Raw genomic sequence first — 22510 nt, 5'->3', positions numbered from 1 at the left:
ATTGATCTGAGTCCCAAATCTAATCTAGTGGGGAGAAGGGACGTGCCAGGTGGTAGAGATAGCAGCTGCCTAATAAACCTGTTTTCAGTGGTGATAATGTCTGGGTGGCAGCAGTGTCCCCATAACTCACCCTCATAGATCACCGCACCCGTGCCTGCAGCTTAAAAAAATTTCAAGAGGAGGAGATACAGGTTTAAAGGTAGTTTGTTTAAGGAGTTAAAAAAAATGCCTATTTTTTGAGAAAGCTTTAGTTGGGATTTGGTCTGGTGATGTACCCAGGTCATATCCTCGTTCAGAGTTAGGCCCAGGTATTCGAATGTTGAGACTCTCTCCAAGCAGACACCTTCTATGATAGGGTTAGGGCGAGACGTTCTCGGTGGGTTGAAGATCATATACTTTGTTTTGGATTTGTTTATTTCCAGGCCCCTGTCATGGCAGAAGGCAACAAAGGCATCCAGGACTCTCTGTATACCCATTGGTGTCTTTGCGAGCAGCAAGGTGTCATCTGCGAACATAATCGCAGAGATACCTGCTCCCGCCAACCTAGGAGCGTCCCTATTGGGGACCCTGTTCAGGTAGTCAATCACCCCGTTTACAAAGAGGCAAAACAAGGTCGGTGCTAACACACAACCCTGCCTTACCCCTCTGCCAACGGGGAAGCTTGCCCACATCTTACCCTTGCAAAATTCTGTGAGTGGAGGCGAATTAGAATGATTAAAAGGGGCGGGGGTATACCTAAATCCCTTAGTACGCTCCAAAGTTTCCCCCGTGGGACCAAGTCAAAGGCCGCACGGAGGTCAACAAAAACAGTATGCAGTGAGCCCCCCTTTATTTTGACCGTTTTCCAGAACAGCATCTTTAATCTAAAAATCTGGTCTACGGTGGATACCTTCTTTCGGAAGCCTGCCTGGTAAACACTCAAGATTTCTGAATCTTCTACCCATTCTAAAAGGTGGTCCAGGATCAACCTTGAAAAGAGTTTCTGCAAGACATCTATAAGGCTGATAGGCCTATAACTCAGCGGTAAGAGAGGTGAGCCCTTCTTAAATATTGGCACCAACTCGGCCCCCAGCCAAGTATTGGGAGGAGCCATACCCCCTAGAATTGCATTAAAGATTTTTTGGAGATAGGGGGCCCATATCTCGGGTTCCTGTTTGTAAAAATCCCCCGGTACCTTATCCAGGCCTGCCGCCTTGCCCGTAGGGAGGTTTGCTATAGCTGTTCTTACCTCAGTCAAAGAGAAGGTGAGCTCAGGCCGGTCACATTCCGGGGAGTATGCCTTTGGAGGTATGTGCCCCGAGGGGTCGTTAGGTGCTTCCTTATAAAGGTTGGCAAAGTGTTGTTCCCAGGGGCGTAACAAACACCCCCGCAGCCCACGCAGTGTGGGGGGGCCCCCAGGGGCCAGTACATGAAGGGGGCCCCCCCGGCCCCCTAAGCTCATCTGCAGAGAGCTGTGAGAGAGACCGGCTCTAAAGCAGCAGCTGCTGTGCGCAGCCTGCTCCGACCTCCTAGCGCTCACCCAGGACTGAAGAGAAACAATGTTTCTCTTCAGTCAGAGCGCGCCAGAACACCGGAAAAGGGATGGGGTGGGGGCCCCGTCCCAGAGAGAGCATTTTTCCATAGGGTAATGCCCATATGTGAAAGGACGAGGCAGCAAAATGGTCGGTGCCCTCAGGTAAGCACAATTGTTAGAAGGCACAGTCACTACTTTGCGTCTGCCTTCAGGCCTGTTTTATCATTATGCTCAGTGTGCCATGTTGTGTTTATGTTGCTCTGCTTGCAGATTAGAGGCGCTGCTCGGGGATTGGGATTCATGATTAAGAATTTAACTTAACGCAAAGACTTTGGAGCGATGTAAAAAAAAAGTTGTGGAGGTGTCGGAAGGCTGTGCCCTGCTCTGCACAGATATTTAAAGTTATGCAGCAGGATTGTCCCCATAAACACTCCTTAAATGTGTGCTTCCCCTGCGTGCCATCCCTGAAAAAACATTGGAAGGAGCCCGTTTGCCTTGAGGGTTCATTCCTGCTGCGGAGAGGTTTTGGGGGGGCGCCTGAGCTTTACACGATCCTGCACTCGGCCAGCGGCGGATGCTGAGCACGGCTAGTCCTGCGGTGGCCTGGCGCAGAGGGCGGGTTTACCCCTCTGGTGGCCTGGCGCAGAGGGTGAGTTTACACCTCTAGAGCCTGGCGCAGGGGAAACTGTGAGCTTCGAGGAAGTCCCCGCAGCGCAGCGCCGAGACTTTGAAGTATAACTTCAGTTTACCTTCCCTGGACCGGGGCTGCGGAGGGGCCGCTCGGGCCTGCTGGGGCCTGGTCCTGGATGGGGGGCAGGGGGGCAGCGGAGCGCGTGAAGGGGGCGTGGGCCTGCAGGAGGGCTTCAGGGATGAGGCCCTGCTGCGCGGCTGGAGGGTCCTCCCAGTGATGGAGTGGACAGGGGAGAAGAGAAGGGGTGCAGCAGACAGGGAGGGGGGAGAGGCTTAGGTGCCAGGGTTTCTAAAGGGGGGGGAGAGTTGTTGGCGAGTCTGGGCTGCTGGTGCCAGGGGTATAAGGGGGTTCATGCCAGGGAGCGCCTGGATCCCGGTTTGGATGAGCTTCGAGTGGTACCAGTGGAAGGGGGCTCCTGGAGAGGGGGGCTCTTGCCCCCAGGGTTGTCTGCACTGCTGCTGGTAGGGCTGGGGCCGGGCCGGGATGCACACCAGAGGAGACAGCGTTGAATGTGCAAACACTCGGTGTTTTTCTAATCTAGAAACACATCTCTCTGATGTAATTCACAAAGTCCAGACTGTCCAGGGCTTTAGATCACGGGGACAACAGGCTTTGCCTAATTCCCAACGAATCTTGCGGTGACTCGCGCTAAGGCGGATTCGCCCTTTTAATGTGTTTATTTCATGATTTAATCCAGAGGCGCACCCTTTCCATGCACTCTGTTGCGGATATTCTTTAAAAAATTATTTAAAAAATAGCAAAAAAAAAAAAAAAAGCTTTCATTTCAACACGATTTCTAGTTTTGAAAGCCTCTTGACATACATGTTTTATACGTGTGTGCGCCAGTACGTGAACAAATTTATTGGAAAAATGTTTTAATTAAAAAATTGCAAAGAGCCTCACCTAGGCCTCAAGAGAGCGAAGTTGTAATTTTGCCGTGTTGGTATGACAGATGAACTAGGGGTTCACTTGGTCGTCACCGGTCTTCACACCTCGGTGGTGTTACCAATCACTGGCGCCTCCTTACACACCGGGTGATCACTTCTGTGTGACCACAGCGGCTGCACTCAGTTATTGTATTTATGGAGACGGTCAGTGGAACTTAGGGCCTCATTTATGAGAAATGACGCATCGCTGCGTGAAAGCAGTGATGAGTCACTTCTCAGTGCACACTCCTTGCGACATTCCTGATGCGTCATATTTAATGTATGACGCATCATGTCGCAAGGAGTTACAGATACGTCAGTGTTTCTGACGTATCTGAATGGTGCCAAAGTGACGCATTGCTGGAGTGTGTCACAAAAGTGACGCAACTCCAGCAATGCGTCCTTTCACATGGGTCAAGCTCCATGTGTAAAGGCCTGCGTCAGTCTTACGCCTGCTGTGAGGCAGGCGTAAGATTTTGACGCAACGGCGTCCTAAAAGTAACACCGTGAAATCTCATAGATTTCACTGCGTCACTTCTACGACCCTTCCTTGCATCAATACGCCCCCCCTTGCATACATTATACCTGGCGCAGGTATAATGTGGCGCAGGGGTTTACAAAGTGACACATCTACCTAGATGCGTCACTTTGTAAATATGGCGCAACGAGGCGCATTTTTTACGCCACTGGTGCGTCACAAAAAGTGACGCACCGGCGGCGTAAAAGTGACGCACGGCCTCATAAATGAGGCCCTTAGAGCGGTCGACCTCGAAGCTGGGGACCTGGGTTTGAGTCTTGGCATCGACGCTCAACATCCTCAAGAGAGCGAAGTTGTACTTTTGCCGTGTTGGTATGACAGATGAACTAGGGGTTCACTTTGTCGTCACGGGTCTTCACACCTCGGTGGTGTTACCAATCACTGGCGCCTCCTTACACACCGGGTGATCACTTCTGTGTGACCACAGCGGCTGCACTCAGTTATTGTATTTATGGAGACGGTCAGTGGAACTTAGGGCCTCATTTATGAGAAATGACGCATCGCTGCGTGAAAGCAGTGATGCGTCACTTCTCAGTGCACACTCCTTGCGACATTCCTGATGCGTCATATTTAATGTATGACGCATCATGTCGCAAGGAGTTACAGATACGTCAGTGTTTCTGACGTATCTGAATGGTGCCAAAGTGACGCATTGCTGGAGTGTGTCACAAAAGTGACGCAACTCCAGCAATGCGTCCTTTCACATGGGTCAAGCTCCATGTGTAAAGGCCTGCGTCAGTCTTACGCCTGCTGTGAGGCAGGCGTATGATTTTGACGCAACGGCGTCCTAAAAGTAACACCGTGAAATCTCATAGATTTCACTGCGTCACTTCTACGACCCTTCCTTGCATCAATACGCCCCCCCTTGCATACATTATACCTGGCGCAGGTATAATGTGGCGCAGGGGTTTACAAAGTGACACATCTACCTAGATGCGTCACTTTGTAAATATGGCGCAACGAGGCGCATTTTTTACGCCACTGGTGCGTCACAAAAAGTGACGCACCGGCGGCGTAAAAGTGACGCACGGCCTCATAAATGAGGCCCTTAGAGCGGTCGACCTCGAAGCTGGGGACCTGGGTTTGAGTCTTGGCATCGACGCTCAACATCCTCAAGAGAGCGAAGTTGTACTTTTGCCGTGTTGGTATGACAGATGAACTAGGGGTTCACTTTGTCGTCGCCGGTCTTCACACCTCGGTGGTGTTACCAATCACTGGCGCCTCCTTACACACCGGGTGATCACTGCTGTGTGACCACAGCGGCTGCACTCAGTTATTGTATTTATGGAGACGGTCAGTGGAACTTAGGGCCTCATTTATGAGAAATGACGCATCGCTGCGTGAAAGCAGTGATGCGTCACTTCTCAGTGCACACTCCTTGCGACATTCCTGATGCGTCATATTTAATGTATGACGCATCATGTCGCAAGGAGTTACAGATACGTCAGTGTTTCTGACGTATCTGAATGGCGCCAAAGTGACGCATTGCTGGAGTGTCACAAAAGTGCCGCAACTCCAGCAATGCGTCCTTTCACATGGGTCAAGCTCCATATGTAAAGGCCTGCGTCAGTCTTACGCCTGCTGTGAGGCAGGCGTAAGATTTTGACGCAACGGCGTCCTAAAAGTGACACCGTGAAATCTCATAGATTTCACTGTGTCACTTCTACGACCCTTCCTTGCATCAATACGCCCCCCTTGCATACATTATACCTGCCGCAGGTATAATGTGGCGCAGGGGTTTACAAAGTGACACATCTACCTAGATGCGTCACTTTGTAAATATGGCGCAACAAGGCGCATTTTTTACGCCACTGGTGCGTCACAAAAAGTGACGCACCGGCGGCGTAAAAGTGACGCACGGCCTCATAAATGAGGCCCTTAGAGCGGTCGACCTCGAAGCTGTGGACCTGGGTTTGAGTCTTGGCATCGACGCTCAACATCCTGTGATTCTGGCTAAATCACTTAATTTCCCCGTTCCAAACAAAAATGAATGTGTCTGTAGTCCGTCCATCTGTAACGAAACTGTTGCTCATTAAAGCGCTCTGATACCAATATTCTCGGGTATAGTTCGCGCTACATAAAAATATTAAAAAAAAAAAATTGTAGCGCGAATTGCGAAGGTTGCTGACTGTTCTGCATCCCTGGGGTCTAGGCTCTTCAATCCGGTTCAGTACGGTTCTTATTTCATTTCGACGTGCAATTATAGCGATGAGACACTGCCTTTCCGCCCCTTCAGGGCGCAGGTCGGGGAAAGGGTAAAATTGCCAGACATATAAAACTTGTGCGACTGAAGTGACAATTTTAAACTGAGCGCACAAACAAAAACGTCAACAAATAAATGTAAGCAACTTAGAGAGGATGTGCTGCCTGACTGACTGAGGTAGAGAGATACTGACTGACAGAGAGAGACAGAGACTGACAGAGAGAGACTGATTGACTGCGAGAGAGACTGACAGAGAGAGAGAGATTGACAGAGAGAGAGATTGACAGAGAGAGAGATTGACAGAGAGAGAGACTGACAGAGAGAGAGAGAGACTGACAGAGAGAGAGAGAGACTGAGAGAGAGAGATAGAGGCTTACTGACGGAGAGAGACTGACTGAGATAGAGAACCTGACCGCCAGCGAGAGAGACTGACTGACAGATAGAGACTGACTGAAGAGAGAGACTGAATGACAGAGAGAGAATGACAGGGAGAGGCAGAGACTGACTGAGAGAGAGAGACCGACTGAGAGAGAGAGAGACTGACAGAGAGAGAGAGAGACTGACAGAGAGAGAGACTGACTGACGGAGAGAGACTGACTGAGAGAGAGAACCTGACCGCCAGCGAGAGAGACTGACTGACAGATAGAGACTGACTGAAGAGAGAGACTGAATGACAGAGAGAGAGAGACTGACTGAGAGAGAGAGACTGACTCACTGAGAGAGGGAGAGAGAGAGAGAGAGACTGTGATGGAATTAGGGTCACAGTGTGTATGAAGGTATGCAATGCCTCTTAAGATTGCTATTGTCTACTAATAAAAATGTATTATCAAAATGTGCTCTTTGTAGTTACATCTGCTTTTGAAATACTGCATTGTCGCTTTGTCTAATGTTTTAAATCGGAACCGAGAAGGAGTAGTGGATGCACTTTTGTCAAAACTGAAGGATGAGTGGGCCCGGTGTTGTACATCATGACAGGAGTCTGCATCAAGAAACCCACCTAAAATTGGGCAAACTTCCAAGGCGTACTGATGGCAGGGACCCTGTAATGAATGGACCCCCACCTATGATAGCCTGCGGGCAGACTAAGCCCAACCTTTAACTCCACCATCCAGTGTTACTTATAACGGCTGCATTGGTGACAGTGGCGACAATAGCCCTGCATCCCCTGCAGTATGGCGGGTCGCTGGCCTGAGAGCTCTAGACTGGCACGGAGAATGGGAGGGGGGCCCCCTCCATGTAGTTTGCAGGTGGGCCCCCTCAAGTTTCGTTACGCCACTGGTTGTTCCCAAACCTCGGGTGAAATGTTCGGTGTCACTGCTTGTTCAGGCTCCACCGAGCCTGTACTTACAATTTGCCAAAACTTACGGGCATCTTTGACCACCAAAGCTGAGGTTAGATCGGCCCATTTGTCAGCTTCCCATTCCTCCCTGGCATGGCGTGTAAGGTCCCTGTATATTTGCCTCCTTATTTTTATTAGGGGCCTGCTAGTGTTTTGTTTTAGCGCCTCTAGAAGCTCCCTTTTTGCCTGTCTGCACGCCTTATTGTACCAGGATGGCTTCCTGTAGTGCCCAACCTTTGTTACACCAACGGGATTTAAGGTTTCTTTTATGGCACTAACTAATGCTTTATGCAAGTTGCCTATTTTTAAATGGAAGTCACCCGGGGGGTGCTCCGGGGCAAGTGCGGCGACGCCCTCAAGTGCTGGGATTATTGGGGGCGTGGCTACGCAGGCGAACGCAATGGCCGCCTGATTGTAGAGCTCCGCCGAGCGGGAGAGGACCGGGGCCGTTCACGTGAGATCCGGCACTGCGCTGGGGTCGGGAAATGCCTGACACCGACCCCTAACACTACCTGATGCAGCTGACCGAGTTTGGTGGCCGGGGGACGGCGAGAACGGGCGGAACAGCGGAAGGGTGCTGAGGCCGCTGTGCCCCGCGGGACGTTACTCTGCAGCGCCGGAGCGCCTGGTGAGTCTTTTTGATGGCCTCTTCGTTGTCCCCCTCGGCCTTGGGGTCGCTGTTGGGCTCTCCCGGGCCCGCTGCTTTACCCCGGTGGTCTCCGCTGGTGGAGGGGCGGTCCCTCGGTACGCGACCGGCTCTTGCGGCCTGGTCCGGCCTTGGGAGCCGGGGCCTCGATTTTCGGAGACTGCCTGGGGCGTGCGGCGGCGGGCGGGGGGAGCGGGCGGCGGGCTCCGGGGTTGGGTGGTGGGTGACGGGGGGTGCGACTGACGAGCTCTGAGGCGCTCTTGGGAGGCCACGCATCGCTGCACTCGGTGGGGGCTCGTCACCTTTGCCCCCACCGCTAACGCGCACCCCAGACCCGCGTCTGTCCCCCAGAAGGCCCAGGAACTACACGCTCTCCTGCGCACATGCTGCTGCCACTGGCCACCACTGCCACACGTCTATGAACACTTGCAAGTCCAGCTCTGGCTGCATGACCTGTGTGGCTTTGTCCAATTTTGCTTCTGGTGTCACGTTGTCCTGAGTGCCTGGTCCCCCTACTACGCTGCCATTTGCTGCCAGGCTTGACGGAGTCCTGGTCCTCCCGGCTGCTGCTGTGTGATCAACGCGGCCATCTTCTGACCCTACTTCCTACGGGGGACCTATAACGCTTTGCTCCAGACGAGGTGGCCACCCTGACATAGAGGCCCCCTGGTACTGCGCGACGCGGCCTTGGCGTCTCTGAGGCCCATGCGGTGCGGGCCAGCCCTACAGCGAGGAGATATAGGGGGCCCCTGATCCATTGGTCCCGGCCTGAACGCCTTGCTGCCGGGGCGTCCTGGGACTGTGTTCGACACTCTGACTGGTTGCAGCTGTCTCTGGGTCCTGCGGTGCTAGTGACCTGCCCGCCACCATTTCCAACATGGTAAAGAAAGATGCCACCCAGAAGAGGCTTACCTTTGGTACGGCGTCCCTCCGTCCGACTGCGGTTTCGACTACATCTGCGGCGGACACCGGGGGCCAGGCGGCGGCGAAAGACACCGCTGGTATGGTCGCTGAGATGATGGGTGAGATGCGTGCTGGATTCAAGGCTTTGGACTCTCGCTTTGATACCCTCGAAAAGAAAATGGCGGACATGGGCGCGACGATTCAACTGCACGATAGGCGCCTGGATTTGGCTGAATCCAGAGTCTCCGACATCGAAGATGGGGCTGCGTCGACGCTGAAAAGATTGGAGCGCGTGGAAAAGATCCTTAAAGACGTCGCCATTAAGAACGAAGATTTGGAAGCGCGCAGTAGGCGCAATAATATTCGAATAATTGGTGTGGCGGAGACGACGGCTACCGGACGCTTTGACACTTTTGTGGAACATCTCCTAATCGAACTTTTTGGGCGAGACACGTTCACAGCTGGCTTCGTAGTGGAGCGCGCACATAGATCGCTGGGCCCCCGGCCTAATCCTGGACTGCCGCCCCGACCCATTATAGCCAGAATCATGAACTTCAGGGACAGGGACGCGGCGCTGAAGGCTGCCAGAGAGGCGGGCGAGGTTAGGTGGCAGGGAGATGTGCTTTCGTTCTACCCTGACTTCACAATCATGGTCCAAGATGCGCGCCGTAAGTACACTAGTGTCAAGGCTGCATTGCGCAAACTGGGGTTGCGGTACGGGATGCTGTACCCTGCCAGGCTCAGAGTGGACGTGGATGGCAAGTTTCGCATTTTTGACTCCCCTGCGGAGGCACAGGACTTTTGTCGAACCTACAAAAACAGGGGGTCGCCTCGAAACTCAGGCGATGCCCAAAGATCTCCGCCACACACGGACTCGCAGGCTAGTGCTGACCTTTTTGCTGAAAGCGGACAGGGTTGACTTGTTTCCGCACTGTTTTTTCCTTGACAGGCCATTTACTTCAGTACTACGCATCTCATGATGTTGCTAATTTTTGCAGTGTTTTACATACTTGTGGAGAATTGAATGTTGCCCCGGTTGCGGTTCTCGCATGGCGGAGCGTTGCCAACCCCCATGGCACGAGCCGTACTGTACTTTTCTCTTGCTTTGTCTTTATTTTTCAGGTACACTACTGGACATCTGTTTTTGTCTGTTGATAATGGTTTTCTTCTTCGGGGTGGGAATAGCCTCCTAGGGCTTAAGGAGTGGCTGGGTGGGGGGAGGTTGGGGGGGGTTGTTTTATGCTATGGTTCTAATGCTTGTGGAGATGCACTGTTTTTCTCTGTGAATGATGCCTGTTTTGCGGGAGGGGGCGGCGGTTCTGCACACACATGTTTTACCATGATTCTTTCGGGTTTGAATGGCTAAGGTAGGGCAGTGGTCTGGTCCTTCCAGACTTACCCTCATGTCTTGGAATGTCCGAGGTTTAAATGACACGAGAAAGAGACGGCAGGTTTTAAACTACGCAGCGCGACATGGGGTGGATGTGTTGTTTTTGCAGGAGACGCACTTGGTGAGGTCTGACTCCTCCTCCTTTGCAAAAAGCTGGGGCATGCACAGGTTTTTCTCTAGCTATAGCAGATACGCGAGGGGGGTGGCGATACTGATACATAGGCGCGTCCCATTTTTGCACTCAGACAGTATATTTGATGAGGGTGGTAGATATGTTATAGTTACAGGGATACTTCTTGGCTTCAAGATCACCTTTGTTGTGGTATACGGTCCCAATTCAGATTCCCCTGCTTTCTTCCAGAGTCTCCAGGATGCTCTGCTACGATTGGACACTGATATGTTAGTGATGGGGGGCGACTTTAACCTGTTGATGACCCCTGCCAGAGACAGTACTTCCTCTTCCCCTGATAGCAAGCCCCGCTCGCGCGCTGTGCTGGCAGATATGTGCACGCACTACCCACTAATTGACATCGAGGCACGTTTACACTCTAACACGCCTGCCTATACCCATCACTCTGGATATCACAACACTAGTACCAGAATCGACTATTGGCTTCTTTCCCCAGGGGTGGCCGGCTGGGTGGGGGATCATTCGACACTCCCACGCACACTGTCTGATCACTCTCCCATTGTGCTGACACTCCTGGTTCCCAGACTGGGGGATATGAGAAACAATGGCGCTTTCCTGGCAAGGCGTTAGCTGATCCGGTCTTCAAAGAAGACGTTCGTACTGCAATTGAGGAGTATTTTGAGCTCAACGAGGGCACAGTGGACACTTGGGCTACATTGTGGGAGGGATTCAAGGCCACTATTAGAGGGGTTTGCATCAATAAACACGTAGGGGCCTTGCGCGAGATCCGTGCCTCCCTGACACGTATCGAGACTGACATTGCCACGCTGGACGTGGACGCGCTCACAGACGCAGACGGTAAGATAGAGGCGAGAAGGCTGGAACTGCTGCAGGAGTTCAGAGACACAGCGGACCGGGAACTGACATATCTCTGCGCACAACACTCAGCTAGACAATACGGAGAGGGAGATAGGCCTGGCAAGCTCTTGGCCCAATTGCTCCGTCCTCCCCGCCAGGCTTCATACATCTCTGACATGGTGGATGACCTGGGTGTTCGTCATCAGACCACCCCTGCCATTTGCGATGCCTTCCTATCCTACTACAAAGAATTGTACACCTCCACTCTAACTGCTGACTGTCGCGACCCAGGCCCCTATATCAATGAGATTTCTATGGTATTCCTGGAAAAACATATGCAAGAATTTCTGGCGATGCCTATCGACCCGGACTGCGTTGTGGAAGCCATTGATGCATTGAAGGGCTCCTCGGCGCCGGGTCTAGATGGCTTTTCGGCCGACTTTTATAAAGAGTACAAGGAGGAACTGGTACCGCGCCTGATTGAGGTGTATGCGGAGGCGCTCGAAACGGGGAGTCTGCCTCCCACGCTACGGGAAGCAGTCATCATTTTACTTCCTAAGCCGGGACGGGACCCCGCGAGGTTTGGCTCGTGTAGGCCCCTTTCCCTACTCAATCTTGACTACAAGATTTTGGCGAAAGTTCTTGCAACACGACTGTCTTTACTTATGGAATCTATCATTTCACCGGCCCAGTCTGGATTCGTCCCCCATAGATCCACCTCTTTTAATCTACGGACGCTGTTTTCTGTGCTCCACAGAATAGACCCAGATACGCCGGCGGCTGCGGTGTTCTTGGATGCCGAGAAGGCTTTTGACTCCCTGGAGTGGTCGTTTTTTCTGTCAGTCATGAACCGAATGGGCATGCCGTCGCTGTTCGTCTCCACGGTTGAGTTGCTTTATACCGCACCTAGAGCGCGACTGCGCCTTAATGGCACGCTCTCTGATAGCTTCCCTCTTTCCCGGGGAACCAGACAGGGTTGCCCCCTGTCCCCCCTACTATATATTCTGGCCATGGACCCTTTGGTACGGCACTTTCAGGAGCGCCACCTACACCGCGGGCTCCAGTTTCGGACGGGTCCGGTACTCATCTCCCTCTATGCAGATGATACCATTCTATACGTCAGATCTCCGGAGACCAATCTGACGCCCTTGCTGCTAGAGGTGACACGCTTTGGGGAGTACTCCGGCCTTCGTATTAATTGGCACAAATCCGACATCTTTCCACTCACCCCCTCCACTACCCGCTGGGAGTGTCCGTTCCCACTTGAGTGGAATGCTGATTCGGTGAAATATCTGGGTATCCACATTCATCTGGACACGGTGTCCATAATTCGTCTGAATTACGGCCGGGCGTTGGACTTTCTGGAGGATAATATAACGCGCTGGATTCGCCTCCTTCTATCGATGGCTGGCCGTATCGCCATAATCAAAATGATTATACTTCCCCGGTTTCTATATTTATTTAACAACATACCGATCCCGCTCACTCAAATCTTCTTTACCCAACTCCGGTCTCTGTTGCTGCGATTGGTATGGGGAGACAAGAACCCGAGAGTCTTGTGGCGCATCCTGACACTGCCTTATGAAAGAGGTGGCTTTGGAGTGCCAGACTTTTATCTTTACTACCTAGTCGCGCAATGCGCCTATGCACATCCTTGGTTCCATCCAGACGCTCGGATCCCATATCTAAGGCCTGAAGCGGACTTGGTACTACCGCTTGCCCTACATTCAATATTGCCCAAAGGCTTACCCCGAGACCCGCTAGACATACAGACGGTGTCCACTACATCGTGGGCTTGGATGCAACTACGTAGACTGCTCCAGTTAGACGTGTTGTACTCTCCGGCTCTTCCACTACCGAACCCACACTGGCTCCCCATCACCGCGGAGACAGTGGTCTGCAAAACGTTGTCCAAATACCAGCTCGCCACAATAGGAGACCTATTCCCAGACGGACATGTTTTTTCGTTGTCCGAGGATCCGCGTTTCACGGACCGGACGTTTATGGATTCCTTTGTCCTGACCAGAGTGCGATCCATGCTTAGAGCGCAGTTTTCCTCGTTCCCACTACCGCCAGATGACATGGCTGCGCTTACTTTCCTACTCCAGTCACAAACAGGAGCCCATATGGTTTCCAGGTTGTATGGACTCTGTATGGCGGCCCTTCCTGCTTCGGACGCGAGGGTCCGTGCGGCTTGGGAAGCTGATCTGGGTGTTCCTATCACGGACGTCCAATGGACTGCCTGTTGCCGCGCCACTAAGGAGGTATCCGTCAACAGTAGACATAAGCTGATACATTTTACATTTTTGAGGCGCCTATACTTCACGCCAGCGCTGGCCCACAAAATCGACCCAGCCAGACCTCATAATTGCCCTAAATGCAGAGCCCCACATGCCGATTTTGCACATCTTACATGGACTTGTCCAAAACTACACAACTACTGGCTACAGGTACACTGCATCTTGGCCGACATTTTAGAGTGCGAACTGCAGCCCAGGCCAGAATTTGCACTGCTTGGGTATGTCGTTGAGTTCCCCCGTGCCACGCGGAAACTTGCTGCCATAGGTTTCTTGCTGGCGAAACGGGAAATAGCTTTACTCTGGGGGTCCAGAAGAATCCCCGATTCCAAGACATGGTTGCGTAGCCTTGCCCAATGCAATACCAATAGTGTGGAATACTCCACGCAGGTCCCAATTGCTTCACGCCCGATAGACATCTGGGGCCCATATCGACAGTATGTTAGCAAGATAACGCGAGATACTCACTCCCAAGCTGCTAGTTCTATTGTCCCGGAAGGGGTGGGCTAGATGGTTCTGGTGGGACAGTCGAGCGCTGCCTATTGCGTTCTGAAGGGCTTGGCGTGTACACACTGTTGGAAAGGGGTAGACGTAGCTGCTGGTTCTGAGATGTGTGCTGGTTGGGTACAGGTTGTTTTCCTCCTCCGTATCATTGCCTGCTTTGCCCCGTTTGGACACGTTGCATTAACCAAGTCTTTTCATTTGTCGCCCCATCAACCCTCGTCTGCCTATGCCAATATTGCTGCCACCTTGCTCATAATAGATGTGTTGCTTGTCGCTCTCTCTGTCGCAAAGGCTCATTCATTTTCGTTATGTTTGAAAAAGGTTATATCTCTTTGTATCAACTTTTCACACGTGAGCTTTTCATTACGATCTAGAAAACGGAAAATCAGAGTTCTAGAATGTTTTGCGATGCTTGTAATATTGTTGGTCTCGTCCTTCACTTACTTATCTTGTATAATGACCACTTACGTTTTCATTGTAATCAGTTTACTGTGTGATTGTATGCTTGCACGGACCAATCTGATGCTAATAAAGAGATTTAAAAAAAAAAAAGAAAGTGCTGGGATTATTTGGGTATACATTTTGGCCAATTCGATTGGGTTTTTGGCCAGCTTGTCCCATCTTATCCTGCGTCTGTTACTGGACAGTGTGGCTGTATTTAAGTTGTCACGTTCAGGTAGAGGCACCTCACCAGCTACAGCGATCCTAAGAACTAACGTCAATGGGTCATGGTCGCTCTCCTCCCTCTGTATGATCTTAAAGTCTACAATTCTTTTCCACTCCATGCATTCAATAAACATGTAGTCTAGGCGTGCCCTCCTTCCTGACTGGGAAAAAGTAAAGGCGGGTGGCACATCTGACTTCACACGCCCATTGCATGCCCTTATCGAGTGGGTCAATGTTAGAGTTGTAATCTGTAAAGCTAATGGGGACCATACTCTCGCAACGGGTCCAGCTACTTGAGGGATTCCCCAGACATCGTCCTCTTCCTGGTTTACTGTGTCTAGTAAACCGACCAGGGGTTCGAACTGGGAATTGAGATCACCTCCCACCACATACATGACTCTCTCCGGGAAGTGGGTTAAAAAGGTGGACAGTTCATCGATAGTTTTCGAATTGGCCGAAACACTAACTGGCCTGGAATAAACATTTATAACTTCCAATCTGAAACCATTCGGCCACTCTAAAATCAAGCACTGAACATCATCTGAAAGTGTCTCCAGGGTTTTAACACTGCAACCCAGATGCGTTGCCACCCAAATTGTTAACCCCCCCGAAGGGCGCCCTTTTCCTGCCCATTTAGCGGCAACTGAAAATGACGCAAATATCATGCGATGTTGCTCCTCCCGTGCCCATGTTTCTTGGAACATACATATGTCGGCGTGGTCAATGTATGCGCCCCAGTCTGGGCAAACTAGTTTATTACAGAGACCCGCTATGTTCCATGAGAGAATTTTAAGTAGCTTACAGTCAGTTGGCGCCCTAAATAAAAGTTTTGGGGAATGATGTATAGAAGTGTTCTCCTGACTGTTAGGCACAGGGATGACTAGAGGATCTTTGGTACTTATCACCTCCAGTTCAGACTTTGAAATTGTTTTGGAATCGTCTGCCCCAGAACTCCTCTCCTTTCCGTGGTCTTGATTCAGTCAGTCTACCTCTTCAAGACAAGTGTACCTATTGGGGTGCATGTAATTTATTTGCATTGGGAATTGATGTCTTGGAGGCCTATACCTTGTCCCATCAATGGAAAAACCCACCCTAGTCCAGCCTTCATCACCCCCCAAATGCCCATTGTTGTTATTTCTTGGCGGATAAAAAAAGGAAAGCGGTAGCAGTTGGATACTAGTAGTTCCTGAGCCCCCTAGCCAATTGATGATATGTTGGACGATCTGGGAGCTCTTAAAAGTAACCAAGATGCAATCCCCCTTAATCTCCTTTCTGGCATGCCCCACCCATGAAATCAGCCTGACCATTAAGATTTTCCCCCTCAGATTTGTTGGCAATTGTCTGTGGATATTCAGCCAACTAATCACCTTATTTCTAAGGGAGTCAAATGGTTCCGTCGTGTTGGTAGTAAGTTCTGGGACTCCAGCCAGAATTGCAGTGTAAGCAGCAGCTTCTGGCGGGAGGTTGACTGTATGTGATCTAGTCGGGGGCGGAACATTTTGTACGCTTGGGATATTTGCGTTACTCTGTCATCTTCCTCGCCTTGGGGAGGTGGTTGGTGGTGGCAATTTGGATTTCTGCACTTGTGGTACTGGGGGGGTTTGTCTTGGGAGTGGGATAGGTACAGAAGTAGAAGGAATAGGACAGGAGAGGGGATGGGCTGGGGGAGCAGTTATTAATATGGGTGCGGTAGGAGGGCCTATTGCTAGAGCGGCCACTGGATTTGCGGGGGGATCTAATGCACGGGAACTAGTCCCCTGGGCTTTTAATTCATCCTTCATATCCCCCATAATTGTCTCAATTGCTAATAACCGGTTATCAATACAATCAAGTCTCCTATTCAGAGGTTCTAAAAGTCTCTCCATTACATTAGTAATAAGTAATATAGAATGGTCCCCTTCTGCCCTTGAGTTTTCACCGAAGACAAATGGGACCCCTGTCCCTGGTAGCGACACTTGTGTGTGACATAGTGGGGACATAGAAACATTAGCAGTTAAATGAGGGGATCGTTCCATTGAGTCTGGAGTTACTACTAAATTGTTAGGAGCTCTGTCCATTCTTGCCCTTTTCACTCCCTTGGATTGTCTGAATATTTTCCGTTTCGGAACTGCTCCTTCTTTAGTGCCCCTTGCTTGTCTTGAATTCAATTCAGGCTCTGTTCGTGTAGGTGAAACTGGTTTGGGTGATAGATTCAAGGTAGTGCCAGTGGCGGAAAGATGGGAGTCACGCTGGGAGTGTGAAGAAGATCTGAGCTGTAAAAGGACAGACTCAATGGTTTGGTCTATGCTGTCCAGTAGCGATAGATGGGTGGCCTCCAGTGATTCCTGGGAGGGAGTAATTAAAGTTAGTGATGTAGAGAGGCCTGTAATTTCAGTGTCAGTAATTGACTGTGCTTCCAAGGTAGTCATAGCGTTACTTGCTGTACAATTAGTTTTAACCAAGAAATTATCCAAAGTACCTTTAGTCATGGCAGACACCGCCGTTGCTTTGCTCCGGGTCTACCTCGTGGTCATAGTAGAGGATTCCTGAATTACAGGCAGACCAACAGGACAGCTTAATCCGAGTAGTTTATCCCGCTTAATAGGGCTCAGATGGGTGGCCCGGTCTGGTCTCTCCTGGGCTCGAACGGGCTAAAACGGGCCCGCTCTTCGCTCGGTCTTCGCCTGGTGCCCGCCCGCGCGCGTCCCGCGATATGCGTCACGAAGCTTGCTCTTGTGGGTATTGGAGAGGGCGTGTCACCCAGGAGGCGGGATGGGGCGGGAAGAGTCTCCAGGTGCGGCTCCTCAGGACGCCGCAAGCACTCCTGGGACTCGCAGTCCCACTCTCTATCCAGCGCCTCCGACGATACACCCAGCAGGTCCGAGGATGACTTTCAAAGGACACAGCACGCCTTGCTGCTCTCACCACAACTACAAGCGGCACCCGCAGTGCGGGGGCCGCGAGTTGCGGTTTTGTCCACCCAGGAGGCGGGATGGGGCGGGAAGAGTCTCCAGGTGCGGCTCCTCAGGACGCCGCAAGCACTCCTGGGACTCGCAGTCCCACTCTCTATTCAGCGCCTCCGACGATACACCCAGCAGGTCCAGTGATGACTTTCAAAGGACACAGCACGCCTTGCTGCTCTCACCACAACTACAAGCGGCAAGTGCTTATTGCTTATTACATTCAAATGGTTGTTGTTAACCATGCTTTGGCATACCAGCATTCCCTGGTTAGAATGACCCTTTTTCTCTCAGCATCTACTGAGCAGACACTCCTCACTGTGCCAGTGTGGTCCAGTGTCAGGGAGGCTGACTGTGTCTGAAATATCTGATATAAAGCTGCTAATATATACCAGCGCAGCACTTTGCGGTGTGTTCACTGATGGAAGACCATAAATTACTTAAAACACAATATTGTTATTTTCTGACCTACTTGCTAGGAATAGCGCAACATAGTTAGCAGTGATACTGGAGCTGTGGAACCTATGTATCCCTGAAGGTCTGCGAAATTGTGCCTGGTTGCTAAATCACTGTCCCAAAAACAAAGATATCAATTTGGAACCAAGTACTTTAGCTGCTAGTAGAAGACTGTTTTCACTTGATTGCGTTGTCTGAAAACTCCTAAAGGAATCCAATGTATAGCTATGAGCAACTTGTAGAGCCCAGCCTGATAACTTGTAGGATAGTCACTGCACCAGCAATTGCATCATTATTACGTGGTCGTCACAATGACCTGAGAAGAGTTCGTTGCATTGGTCCAAGGACCCTCTGCCCACCTTTTGCCCTGGAAGCACCTCACACTTCCTGGATCATTTTCATCATTGTGAGAGTTCCTCACTGTGAGTTTCTGTGAACCCACTTTGGGAATATTTTCAAATTCATCAATACTAAGGCTGGCGTAGTGCTCCCCTAGAGAAACTTTCAAACAGCAACATTGCAAGACAGTCAAACTGTTCTTTCATCAAACCAAAGGATCAGATCAACTTGACAACTTGTATCTGCCTCTTGTTTCCAAAATAACATATTACTCCTCCATATTTTCACATCACACTGTTAAAGAAACTCTCTCTCGAGACCACTTCAATTTGGAGCACATTTATTAAGCAAATCACAAATGTCCCCTTGTAGCAGTTGAGCATCCAGAGCTGCTCCCTCCCCCTGCTTTTGTGGGCTATCATAGACAAATTGCATTAAAACATCAAAAGGAAACACAAGTTACAGAAACCGCAACTCAGAGAGCACTGCAGATGCATACAGACCTTCAGAAAAAGTTATAAGAGCCGGCATTCTAAATGCTGCGTTGGAAAATCCAGAATCCTCGCTTAGGGTGCCAAGCATGGAAATTAGGCTAAGTAACTACGTCAGAGGCAAGGCAGCCCAAGTTGGTATCTTTAACAAGTTTGTGAAAAATGGAAGCTGCAAAAGCAATATGGCGTCAGAAATTATAGCATTCTCAAAAGCAGTTATGTACACTTTAACATCACAGATTCCTTAATTTCATAAAGTAATCTGACTCCTTTTACTGTACCTCAAGTTAATCAAGTATTAGAAATCACACATTTTAAACTATTCTCTTTTTAAAAAACTACATTACACATCAACTAATCTTTCAAGACAGGATTTGATGGCGTACGTAGAAGCCTGTTAGGTTTTCACATAGGCTACTGTAAATGTTTAACCATATGTGGATTTAACAGGGAGATTTTAGCAAACCGCACTTACACATTCTCACTCCCATGATGTTTTGCAACTTCGTCATTGGGAAGGTTTCCATCCAGCCTTTTTCTAACCCTGCCTTCCTGATTCTTCTGTTGTTGTACGATCATTTACAGCTGCGTTTCACCGCTTCCACCACAAGAAGACATTGTACACAGACATAAGGTAAACCAGGACACGGAGTGAGATTATGTACGCCAACCGTGTTTAACATTGACACTAATATTGCAGCAACGTGGCAGTTTAGGCAAAATATTTTACTTATTCTGCTGTAACATTCCTCTACTATCTTACAATAATTCAGCTTAAACTATTGATTTCATGTGTGGAATATGAAACTATCAAATGCATAATGATATAATATAATAAGATAATGTGAAAGGTAACATCTCCAGGAGTTACAATGTGTTTTATTTGTAACAGGGCAGCACAAAGATCAATACATTCAGCTGGGCCAAGATTCGGAAACTGAGTTTCAAGAGAAAGCATTTTCTTATTAAACTCCACCCACGTCTTTTCGTAAGTATGTAGCTCATACATCTCTTTTATCTTTACACATCATTATTCCTTCCTCCATAAATGATCGAACATTCTACATGAAGCAACCTTGAGTTGATTTGCCAATTTTTGTAGGTATGGGTCTTTAATGCGATCACTTGTTTCAGTTAGTTTTTTCCAGTACAGTTGACTTTTTTTTTTGCTGATCACACTGTGTAGTCATACGTTCAAACGACATACAGAGGAAAAGATAAACTGGTTCCAAGATGAATAGACTGTTTAAAATCCTGCTTACCAATGTACCGCACCCACTAAGTACTAGGGGATATAGGTTTTATTTTAAATACCATATTATCTCCTATAAGTACTTTTTAGATCAAATTATCAGCACACCAATGCCTTCATTAACAATGTTCCATTAAATAGTGTTTTCATGTATATGAAGTAAAGTTTAATTTTGGGATACTCAAACGTATTATTATCAGAAAACTCAAACATAAGAATGAAATATTATTGAAGTTTTGGAATTGAGATGAGAGATACTAAATTTTATGCACTGCAATTATGAATGAATAACTGAATAACAACCAGTGGTAGGTCTAGACTGCACAGTATATGTTGAGTGCATGTTAGCTTTCTGTAGTGTTTGCTCTCCATTAGTTTGTCCTATGGTGTTGTTTCTGGAGTGTACTGATCCTCATCAAGTGTTTGAGTCTGGTTCTAGGTAGGAAAGGAACGTATTCATGCGCCTAGTCTGGGTTAATGATTGAAAGCATCTTCTAGCTGCTCTAACTGAGAGGACTTATGCATGGGCATACACAGGCACCAGAGACTACAGAAGGGGAATCAATGACAAGGGATCTGTGCTTTAAGATTCTGTCAGCTTACTCAAATATAGAACATTATGCCATTTGGAAAGAATGGGTTTCTGATATACTGGTCCTCAAAGCATCTGTGTCTGTTTTACAGAGCCAAGCGCTGGCAGTTGGGTCAGTATCACAAGTACTAAATTATAGCAGAACAAAGGGAAGGATGGTTTTACAATCCTTGAAACTTCCCATTGTTGAATGTCGGTTTTGGGCACACGGCTAGAACTATCAGCAGTTCACGTGAAGTCCCTGTCCCCCACCCTCTTTAATCTTTACTTAGAGCCATTCACTGAAGTTCTTCGAACCGCAAACATTTCCTACCATATGTACGCGAACGATACCCAAATATACATAAATATCTCTTCACTGGAGGAGATCCTCTCCCTGAACGAGACCCTTAAACTGACTGTCCAGTGGCTAGCTGCTAACCAACTAAAACTCAACGCAAAGAAAACCGAATTTCTCCTAATCTCCCCTTCTAAAGCCAACCCTGAGATTCAGACGTGGATCAAGGCCATCACAGCCCTAAACTGCCCTCCGACCACTGTGGACTCTGCCAAATCCCTGGGCATAATCCTAGACTGTAATTTGCAGCTAGATTCCACTTGAGCTATCTTTAGAAGCTGAAACCTTTCATTGAGGCTGCTGACTTAAAAATGGCAGTGCAAGCACTAGTCATCTCCAGACTGGAATATGGTTGCGCCACCCTCACTGGTCTACCCAAGATCTCCCTTGCACCCTTAAAAGCTTGCCTCAACGCGGCCGCCAGACTACTCACCAGCACCAGGAAATTCAACCACATCTCTCCAAATATGAAAGCACTGAACTGGCTCCCCCTAGAGGCCAGAATTTAGCTGAAACTGGAATGTGTCACACACAAGGCTCTTTACTCAAACTCCCCTGCCTATCTGGCACAAAAACTAGTGGTATCTGGAGGAAGCAGGAACTCCCGGTCTGCTAGAAACCTCTTACTCCAACCTGCCTTCTTCCAGAAAAAAAGAACCTATAATAGGGCATTCACTGGGGCAGCTCCTAGAATCTGGAACTCCTTCCCACCCACCATCAGAAGAATCCCCTCTCTAGCACTTTTCAAGAAGGAGGCCAAAGCCTTCTTCATGGGTAAATTTCTCATCTAATGCCTGCCAAGCCTGACCACAAGTCTGATGTTTCTAAGATTAGTGCTTCTCCCTCAGATCACCAACTCTCACCAACAGAGTATTTTCGGGGCCCTTATTTTTATTTGTGTTGTCTTATTATTTTATACTTATTTTTTACTGACTTTAAATATGATTGCAATTGTCTTGTGTATCACCAGTATCCCTATGTTCCCTACACCCCGGCCCATCACCATCCCCTTGTACAGTTTTGTATGTATATTTCTGCACCTGAACGTTGTTTGTACTCCTCTGTATATCTTGTAAATTGCTCTGATACCCTCACGGGTCAAGTTCACGCTCTATAAAACACTAAAAATAAAAAATACAATAAATACAAAATAAATAAATTTACTGTAGGAATCCTTGCGCTGAATGTTTCTGTTCCCTTGGTTGTGTTTTATCACATCACTTTTGGATTTATTCTTTGTCTAGATGGGAGGTTGGAGACTTCATTGCTTAATTTTGATTTCCCATCACACTTCAATCAAAACTTTTCCCCCACCTTCTTATGTAGGTAGCCTGAAGTGTAGGTTCCTTGTTGTTCCTGTGGTCAACTCTACTACGGTTTATTTTTGCTTATCCTACGGGAGTCATTCGCTTTCTGCATCTTCAATTATTGGAAAAAAGTTCACAAACGGTGCTATGAAACTTCACACACTCATGGCTCTTTTTGGAAACAGTTGAGTTA

The 22510-nt window shown here is 49.1% G+C and overlaps 1 protein-coding gene across 1 annotated transcript in view; it reads left to right on the top strand.

Moving 5' to 3' along the window:
* FRMD7 (FERM domain containing 7) overlaps positions 1-22510 on the top strand; it is a 361948-nt gene that overhangs the window by 317573 nt on the left and 21865 nt on the right. Inside the window, exon 8 of the mRNA XM_078686317.1 lies at positions 19722-19817. Within this exon, the coding sequence (XP_078542443.1) occupies positions 19722-19817 (96 nt within the window). The remainder of the gene's footprint in view (positions 1-19721; positions 19818-22510) is intronic.

Source organism: Lissotriton helveticus, chromosome 4_1 (genome assembly GCF_964261635.1).
Source record: "Lissotriton helveticus chromosome 4_1, aLisHel1.1, whole genome shotgun sequence".
In the NCBI taxonomy this organism is placed as follows: domain Eukaryota; kingdom Metazoa; phylum Chordata; class Amphibia; order Caudata; family Salamandridae; genus Lissotriton; species Lissotriton helveticus.
The sequence above is the reverse complement of the archived record's forward strand: the minus strand, read 5'-3'. Positions and strand labels throughout refer to the sequence as shown.